Genomic DNA, 10,286 nt, shown 5'->3' with positions numbered 1-10,286 from the left:
GTCCTTTTCTCAATCAAAGAAATTTGAGTGAGCCAATTTTGATCCATGGTCTTCTTAGCCTGAACTCATGCATCACATTTGATCTTTATCAATGTTTTCAAAACCTTTTGAATCACAATAGGATGTTTAACTCGGAAACAAATGTATTAACTCTACGAAAACTCTCTCGGTATGGCTAAGCCATGCATTGTGTATAGTAATCATTATTAGCTAGAGTGGAGGTTTTCTCCCACCATAAATGAATAATGAGTGTGCTATACATTGAAACTGCATGCATTGATGGAAAAAATTAAATGTTGGGATTTACATATTTGATACTTGGGTCACATTAATGCATCCAACTACATCAGTTTCCATTCAAATCAAGGGAAATGTATAGAATTGTTGAATACATGCTTCGATATTTAGAAATGGCCTCGTATTGACCATTTACTAGAAATGCATCGAATGCAAGCGAAATGTTGAAAAATATTCAAGCCAACATTTTGAGTTTTGGATGGACGCAATAAATGAAGGAATGGTTTGGAAAATTGGGTGCATTACAATTGCTTCGCAATGAATCATATCATAATACATTATTCGGGTGAGGCTTTTTTATAACATCAATGTATCCTAGTTGGCAAGTCCTCGCTTCATATATTATGTTACAAGTCTCCACCAATTACAAATTCAATGCAAATAATACATACTACCAAAGAATGGAAACCTTAACCAGTTGAACTAAATTCATCTGGTCCTCTCCCTCACAGTTATATGCACAAACAGAATAGGAATACTTTAGTTTTTTCCACTAGCAATCTTTTAAAAATTCAACAAAATGAATTGTGCAATCTAGGGAAAGGGTAATGCATCATAAAGCACTTAAGATGCGAAAACTGGTTAAGACAACATAAAGGAAAGGAACTAGACAAATGGTTGTCTCAATAGAATATGCTCTCATAAACAAGAGTTTATTACTCCTGAACTAATCCTCCGTTATCGTCTTCAAACACGATACTTGTGCATCATGTGCAATTGTGGAAGCTTTCATTGGCTCGGTTCACCACACATTCCTACCCTCATATGAAGCATCAAGATTCAATTCAACGTCAATAAATGATGTTGAAACAGTGATGCCATTTCAATCTGTAGAAAAAGGCAAACAAAAAGAGAGATATTGATATGGACACTCTTATCTCAATCAATAGCCAGCTTCAAACAAATTTCATCCTTACCGCAGTCAAAGCAGCTTCTGCGCCTTTATTTCCAGCTTTACCTCCAGCCCTATGAAGGGCCTATTCACATATCAAAACCAATCACGTTTAGCTTCTCTCTACAAGAGAACTTACTATAATTTCCAAAGATCATTTCAAACAAATCTATACTACTAACACCAAGACCTCTGTCTATCCAGACAACTGAAAAAAGAAAAAGGAAAACAAGAAATAGATAGAAAATATATATATATGAAAAAATTTAAATAAACAAAATAGAAAATAATGAGAACACAGCTAGATTATAAATAAAGTAAACAGAAAAATTGATATGAAAAAATAAATAAAAACCTGTAATACTAAAAATGAGACCTTTGTCTGCCTGGATTACTAGATAAAGAATAGTGTGGCCACTATCAACATGATGCCACCACACATGCCATCTCACGAATGCAAGAGAATCAATATCACCGATCACAAGGATGCCCTCAGCCATCAGTTTGTCTATCATGCTGCTCAGATCCAGACTTATTAAAAAATGACGGATGAATGTGCATAGAGTTTGCCCACAACTAGTAAACGTATATCCCCCACACACAATTCAAAAGAAAACCATTTATAAAGATATGGGTCATCGTGTCGGTAAGGTACAGTTTGTAGGAAGAGCTTTGATGGGTTTCTATATCCTAAATCCCACTTTTGATGGGTTTTTAGGGATGCAGTATATCCACTAAACTTATTTAAAATATTTTATAAATTATTACTTCAATAACATACATATTCGTTTTGGAAAATTGAAAGATTTATTCCACATTACAATAATAGATAAAAGAAATTTCGTTGTCTGGTTTAGAGCTGCATATACCTGTTCCAACGTGTCACATGTGAGGACACCAAAAATACAAGGAACCCCTGAAAAATACAAATACATAATGTGTACTTACAGAATAGTAACATAATATCAAATAGCGCTAGACATTTGCAAGGGAGGGAAGGCACACATGAAGCAATAAACGAGTAGATAAAATCATACCCGTGTTTAGCCCTGCTGATAAAACTCCGGAAGCTGCAGAATTGGCCACAGCATCATAGTGAGTAGTATCACCTCGAATCTAAATTAAAAATGTAATATTAAGAAGACATCATTCACAACGCTATACCCTCGCCAATTGTTCAGATAAATAATCTATACAAGAAATTACACATACCACAGTTCCTATACACAAAACCGCATGATATTTTCCCGATTTTGCAAGAGCTTGTGCCGTAATTGGTATCTCGAAAGCTCCAGGTACCCATACCACCTTCAAAGAGTAAATTCACAACCAAGGATTAAAAAACCGACCACAGACTTGAGAGAAGAAAACATCCTACTCTTGTGAAACCACATTGAAACAAGCAATGTGGGAATATTGAATGCATAAAGGTTGGTCAACAATCTTTTAACGACTGTGTATTTAAAGGGACAGTAATCTCTCCACAATTCAATCCACAAGGGCAATTAATGATCTTCTCACTCAAGAAAGGAATGGACATCAAATGTGAAGGTTTGGACATTTCTTTAAGAGAAAAAGACAGTGAAAATACTCACATCGATGTCGCTTTCTTTCACTGAGTGTGATTTGAAAGCACCGAGGGCACCTGATACCAGTGCTCTTGTCACAAACTCATTAAAGCGTCCAGATACCTGTAACAGAAATTACCAGTCACGCTCAGATTTCGGATACTTACAACTGCACAAAATAGTTTGAATGCTTACTTCCCAACAAATGTGATCTATTCTAAGGAGAAAAAGTAAAAGAAAAAAGACAAATTTCATAGTCTCTAACAATATTAACTTAGATCACATCCTACAGAAAGCAGACTATGGTATTGTGTCAATGCAAAAACGTTAATGGAAAACGTCAAATAAGCATATTCAGCCTCTTCTAATGCTCCTTGGAAATCTACTTGTGATCCTAGAAGAAACTTTGATATGCATGAACACTGAAAATAACACACTCAATCACCCCAAGCTTCCTACAAAAGAAGTGAGGTTCCATGTAAGAACCCTTCCATGAAATTTTAACGTTGCCACATACCACAGCAAAGCGAAGTCCTTCCACATTCACAATTGATCCCTCCAACACTTTTGGATTTGTTGAACCACATCGTATTGGGTTCCTTACTCGGCAATTTGGCAACTTTTGGAATGAAACAGATTGTGTGCCTACAAATATGCACAAATTATCATCGATGGTTATGCACATGACATTTTATTTGACATAAAGAAACAATGGCATATATAGTTGATATGGGTAGTTTGACCCCAGCTTTGGTGATCTTATTCTTGCATTTTTTTTAAATTCTGCTATGAAAGAATCTCTTGAGGTTCAGGAAGAAAAGTTATGGAGAGGACCCTAAATCTCATGGCATCACATGAGATAGATTGAGAGCAACAATTATTGGTCTTTCTCAAATGCCATTTAAACAGTCATTTAATATTTCTCTTCATCTTCCTCTTCATTTGAAAGATGGAATGCATATATTTGCTCTATGATGACTCGATATGAAAGAGGTTTTGAAGTAACCCCAATATAACAAATGTGGAGAAACATGCTGAACATATTGCATTGTTGATGTTGCATCAATACACCAGAAAACAAAACCATCTTCTTTTCTGAGTGGAAAATTGCAATCATCCATAATGCTAGCTTTCATCCCCTCGTTTGGGATCTGCACAATTATTGGTCTTTCTCAAATGCCATTTGAACTCTTAAACAATCATTAATATTTGTCTTCTTCTTCCTCTTCATTTGAAAGATGGATTTCATTACATTTGCTCTATGATGACTTGATAGATTTCCTCAATGAAAGAGGTCTTTCAGTAACCCCAATATAACAAATGTGGAGGAACATGCTGATCATATTGCATTGTTGATGTCGGATCAATACACCAGAAAACAAAAACCATCTTCTTTTCTGAGTGGAAAATTGCAATCATCCATAATGCTAGCTTTCATCCCCTCTTTTGGGATCTACATAATCATTTCCGTACCATTTTTGCTAACACTTTCATAGATGGGAGATGGGACATTGGGCGTTGGTGAGGAGATTCATCCACTATGTATGTTTTGCATCTAATAAGTTTGTAATCCACAAACTATGATCACATTTAAGCTTGGTTTTCCTCAGTTTAGACATTCAAACTTGGTTTTCCTGACATTCGCATATATTCCTCATACATTCCTCTCAGTCACAATGTGCACTCTCAATTGCACCTTTCAGTAGAGAAAATCTTGAGCATCAGGAGTCACTCATCAACTCCACACACCATGTGAAAATGTTTCATTTTGATCCTAGACGTCCGTCATATTTGCAGTGCTCCATCTTCCATCACAATCAAGTTTGTTTTTTTCCCTACATTGGCAACCTTGCCATATCCATACACACATTTCTCTCTTGCTGAATAATTTTGCAGTGCTCCACCTTTAATGGCATTCGAGTTTCTTTTTCCTCACATTCACATCTCTGCCATATACCCTTACACATATTTCTCCATCAACCACAATATACACTCTGAGTTGCAACATTAAATGAAACTCTTGAATACTGAGAGTCACTGACCAAATCCACACGCATTACATGAAGATGTTTAACTTTGCTTTAAATCTCTCTCTCTCTCTCTCTCTCTCTCTCTTAGCTTAAGCTATTTTCTTTTATTTTAGTTTTGATGCTTGGATAAACACTCATTTTTGTTGTAAACCAATTGTCTCATGGGCCAAATTTGGCCTTAGAAGACGTTATTATATCTTTCTTTCTTTCTTTCTCAAATTCACCGGAAAAGGGTATAGGAAGAAACCCAAATTCACCGGAAACAACGACAAAAGAAATCATAATAAGAAACTCAAAATTTATTTCACAAACAAAAGAAAACCAATCATGGCCACAGTCAAAAACCCAGACATGGTTGCTGATACAATACCCTCCTCCACAACAGTATCCAGATCCATTCGAATTGACAGAATAACCGGAGCCACAATTTATCGCCCATGGCAAATACGAATGAAAATGTACCTGCGCAGACTACATCTATGGGCATACATAGATGGAAGCAAAACCAAACCTGACAAAAATGATCCAGAAATTCACGCATGGCAGGATAAGGATTTCGAAGCACAATCCGAAATTCAATTCCATGTAGCAGATTCACTTATGTACCTCATTTCAAACCAAGAAATCGCCAAAGAAATGTAGGAATGTCTAAGTGAACAATATGAAAAGACCGACACAATTCATGCAATCGCCCTGTTTCGCGAACTCACAACCTTCCACATGCAAGAAGGTGATGATTTTGAAACATTTTTACAGTCATGGCGCTCACTCCTAGAGCAAGGCACAACCACAGACCTTGGATTCACAGATAAACAACATGTAGTCATGATATTAACTGCACTACCATCAACCTGGCGACCTTTCATCACAACCCAATCCTATCAAACTCAATCATTGGCTGTCCTCACCAACAATAACCACATAGATTCTACAAATCTATCAATTACAACCACCAAAACCAAAGAACATCTCTCTGTAATTACTGCAACAAACCAGGCCACTGGGAGAAAGACTGTAGAACCAAGCAAAGAAACACATCTAATTATCAGAACTATATACATACATACATACATATATATATATATATATATATATATACATATATTCAAAGAAGTTACCAAACACAGAAGAGACGGAGACAGGTACAGAGAGGGTATAGGAAGAAACCCAAATTCACCAGTTACCACCATTTGTTTTACAGATGTTACAATAGCAAAAAAAAATTGTAATATTTATTCACATACACATATTCAATGTCTCATTTACATTCTGGCATGTTGGTCACAAACTGCAAATATTGCAATGGGATAGTACAGAGAGACCTGGTCGATGATTGTTGAAGAGACCATGGGGGCAAGTAGAAGAACCTTCGGTGGAGAAGAAGATGGAGGAGGAGGAGGAAGAAGAAGAAGGTATCGAGCGCGGACGAAGAAGAGCAGCAGCCATGGGTGAGAGACCAAAGAAAGGAAGTAAGAAACAGAGCTCGTGGAAGTATGTATGTATATGTATGTATGTATGTATGTATGTATGTATGTATGTATGTATGTATGTATGTATGTTATTATGTAGATTAGGAAGTATGTATGTATAGAGAGACTGTGAAGAAAAAAGAAGAAGAATGAGATGAGATGAGATGCTTCTCTTTCATCATCATCATCTTCTTCTTCTTCATATTCATTTGCTTTTCCTCTTCTTTTCCCACAGAGTGTCCTTTGTTGGACTCATCCGGACATTCCGATGGCACGCTTGCCGGCCAGTGAATTTTGCGCTGATAAACTTGGCTCTACATGCAGGCTTGCACATGCTACTCAACTAAGTGCCAGAGAGCTTTGGTTATGCTCATCAAGATGGCTTCTTCTTCGATAGCTTCGTCCGACCGACATCAACACAAGGAGTCGATGAGCTCAATAATTGGAGGTCGGCGAGGTTGGGGCGAGCTCCATACTCCATCGTGATAGGCCTCCTTTGGTCCTCAGCATCATCCTCAGTTGTAGTGAGGGGCAACGACTTAATTGGTGATGTTTCATTTCCGTCTAGTTACACCAACGAACCTCACTTGTGTCACCTCCAACACCACCTTGTGGTACACACATGTTTTATTGCTTCCATATTCAAGAAGTGGGCCTCTTTTCTATTCTCCTTGTTGTTAGCTTCTTGTTTTTCCTAAGAAAAATGAAGTTCTTGCACATTTATTTCCCATTCTTGCCAAAACATTTGAATAGTCGCTTGCAATGATTAGCCTTGTTTCCATAAGAGAATGCAAGGTTCTCCTTGAATGCCTTGCCTTGCCTTTCCATGATGAACACATGCCCCTAATAGCGTGAGTCAAATTTCATGTACTTCAATTTTTATAGTTCTCTCTTTGAGCTTGTTGATTGTGCTTGCCGCATCACTACAACATAGTCTAGTTGACTAAAGTGGTACTCTAGCTTTAGCTTCTCAACTTGGAGTGGGGTGGCATATAGAGCTACTTTTTTGGTATGATTCCCCTCTCAATCATTATCAACAAATAAATTAGTTAAGGCCATATGTCATTTATCAAGGCGTATTATTTAATGTTTAGATCAATCATCTTGCTCTAAAGCCTCATATTCCTTGAGTTGGGGCATTGACAATTTTTAGCTCATCTCTAATGAGATATATTAATCTATTTTAGAGCTAGCCTCTTTGGTGGAATGGCCCACTTTAACCTCCTTCGTGAGCCGAGAGAATGGTGTGGCATAGAGCCACAGACGTCTGAGTGGACCAAATTGAGTGGACTCAATTCTCTCGGTGATGTTGTTGGGTGTGATGCGGCTATCTATTTGCCGTATTGGCAATGCTTGCAGAACTGATGATCGGAGAAGGAGAGTTTGGGGATGTATACGGCTCTAGATAAATGTGTGATGTCGGCCTTGCTGAGGTGTCTAAATCGTCGTCCATGCCATTGTGATGACACGGGAATGTCAACCAGGAACAACTCTCCCTCTTTGAGTGCGACATATAGCAGGTACAATGAATGTACTTTTGGACCTCGAGCAAGCAAGAGGTTTCCCCTATGTAGTGTCCACCCTCCTGATGGAAAGCCGACATGGATGTTGTCTTTGCCCAATTGTCCAACTAAGATCAAAGGTCTTAAAAGCTCAGGTACATGTCAGACATTGTATAGTACTAATGTAGAAGTTTAGAACCGCCTGAGAGATTGAGTTCTATAGTGCTAATTCCAATAATAGCCCAATGTTGTGAGTTTCCGACTCGTACGGAGTTAGAGTGTCGGGCCGAATATTGCCAAAATTGGGACCTATGAGAGATCACATGGTAGGATGCACCCAAATCCAAGAGCCATGTGCTCAATTCCTCAATTGTAAGCAAAACTTCTGATTTGACTGGGTTCTCAATGGATAGTATGTTTGGGTCGTTCAACAATACTTCGGTTGAAGAGCTGACGTAATTGACCTCCTCATGCCGGCCACTTTTCTAACCAGCTTGCTGAGCTTTAGCGTTCTTAGCTTTGAGTGCACAGAAATCGGCTTTGATGTGCCCAGGTTTCTTGCAATAGTTGCATATTTGATTGTCCCGGGACTTGCTCCAACTTCGCTGATTGTTCAACTGTCGAGAAGAACTTCTTCCTCAATTGTTTGGTCGGTTAGCTGAACCTTGTACTACATAGGCTTCATCTACTGAATCTTTTGCAAACTATTTCCTCTGAGTTGCTTCAATCAATATTGCGTTCATAACTTCGGAGTACTTCACATCAACAGTTTAAGCATTGCACACAGTTGTGACAAAAGGTTCCCATGAAGGGGGGAGATTGGTCATGACCAACATTGCTCTCAGTTCATCTTCGATTTTCATCCCCTAAGCCAAAATTTGGGAGCTTAAACTTTCAAACTCGTTCAGGTGTGTGCCTAGACTGAGTCGAACTTTCATCCGCAAGTTGTAGAGGCGCCGAATAAAATATATCTTTGTGGCGGCGACCTTCTTCTCATAAGTGTCTGAAAATGCTTTCCATAGTTAAAAGGCGGTCGAACACAATTGCACTGTGAAGTACACTGACTCCGACAAGTGCATCAAAATTGTGGTGGGGACAATCCTATCCAGCTTTTGCCATTCGTTCGGCTTGTATCCTTCTGGAGGAATTTCGGTTTCAATGGGGTCAATTTGCCCCTTGACTATCATATAGTCTTGCATCTGTTCCTTCTAAAAGTTGAAGTTTGATCCACATCTGTTCTTTTTTCTTTTTCTTTCTCTTCTCAATATGAGATCTTGAACTCAGGTTCTTCAAGGGAGACGAAGCAAGAATGTTGTTGAAGATTGATGGTAGCTGGTAGTGAGTTGAAGAAAATCAGCTCTAATACCAAATGTTGGGAACTAAGGTCATCAGTGCGGAAACATCAACAACACCTTGACATGACGATCACCGAGTGCACAAACCAGAATAGAATGAGAGAGAGAGAGATAGACAAAGAGGCACACAATGTAAGAGATTTTATCAGAATAGTTACAATATAATGGAGGCAACAACTCTCTAACAATAGCAACAACCTTACAAACTAGGTTACAAAGCCTATTCTATACTAACTGGGCTAAGGCAACTACCCTTTTACATATTTACAAAAATGTCCTAAACCTAGTTTGTCCAAGGGACGATGTGAATACGGCCATTATATATCCATATTTGACAATTACGACCTTCATGACCTATGTACATTTACATGGATTTAGGTAAGGTTTAGGGTTATTGCATACACATAAATTGTGCACATATACACATACACATATAGTAACAAGCATATACACATACACACATATATAAATACAAAAATATACTAAATACATATATAACCATGCACATATACATATATTTACAAGCATATATATGTACACACACATATATATTGTTGACAAGAAAGCTCAACATGGGCCGGATCATAAGAAGACCGATCGACGAGGCCCGGATCGGCTAAAGAAACTAGGAGCTGGATCGAACGGTTGGGCCGGATGACATATGTTCCTCAAAGGAATATTTTTGGGAGTTAGTGTCAGTAGCTCATTTATGCGCATTGAAGGACTTGTCAAGACTTCTGTCAGTCCTTTAAGGACTTATATAAAAGTGTTCACTAAGCATATTGTATGTATAGAGCCTTGTTATTATTTTGAATTAAGTTTTCATCTTTTCTCTCCTACTCTCTAAGTAGTATTTTTGTGTTTTCTTAAGTTCTGTTTTCTGTTCTCCGATGGAGCCGGTAGTATCCGAGTCTATTCGTTTTAGCTTTCGCACGTAATCTTTTCATGGTATCAGAGCACGAGGATTGAGAATACTTTGTTGTTGACAAGCATTCCAACCTAGACAAACCCTAATCCCTGAACAAGAACAAACAAGAAGAAGAAAATGGACAGAGAAATGGGTGGTGCTCTTCCGACAAAGAAGTTGGACAGAAGCAACTATGAGTCTTGGGAGTACAAGAGGCACAAGAGGCACCAATACCTGCTCGAGCATGGCCACTGGAGTTACATCCT

General features: G+C 38.2%; 1 protein-coding gene across 1 annotated transcript; it reads right to left on the bottom strand.

Moving 5' to 3' along the window:
• Nucleotides 1–608: 608 nt before the first annotated feature.
• Nucleotides 609–6,285, bottom strand: COS1 (6,7-dimethyl-8-ribityllumazine synthase / DMRL synthase / lumazine synthase / riboflavin synthase). The gene is made up of 8 exons (XM_087336658.1): nt 6,110–6,285; nt 3,275–3,402; nt 2,785–2,880; nt 2,402–2,497; nt 2,227–2,305; nt 2,059–2,105; nt 1,215–1,274; nt 609–1,125 (listed from the first exon to the last, which is right to left on the bottom strand). The coding sequence occupies exons 1-8, from the start codon at nt 6,231–6,233 to the stop codon at nt 1,078–1,080; spliced, it is 678 nt and encodes a 225-aa protein (XP_087192784.1). The 5' UTR covers nt 6,234–6,285; the 3' UTR covers nt 609–1,077.
• Between the last annotated feature and the right edge of the window lie 4,001 nt (nt 6,286–10,286).

This window comes from Azolla caroliniana, unplaced genomic scaffold, assembly GCF_043228905.1.
Source record: "Azolla caroliniana isolate FFs.n. ecotype wild unplaced genomic scaffold, voAzoCaro1.0.p SCAF_21, whole genome shotgun sequence".
Classification (NCBI taxonomy): domain Eukaryota; kingdom Viridiplantae; phylum Streptophyta; class Polypodiopsida; order Salviniales; family Salviniaceae; genus Azolla; species Azolla caroliniana.
The sequence above is the reverse complement of the archived record's forward strand: the minus strand, read 5'-3'. Positions and strand labels throughout refer to the sequence as shown.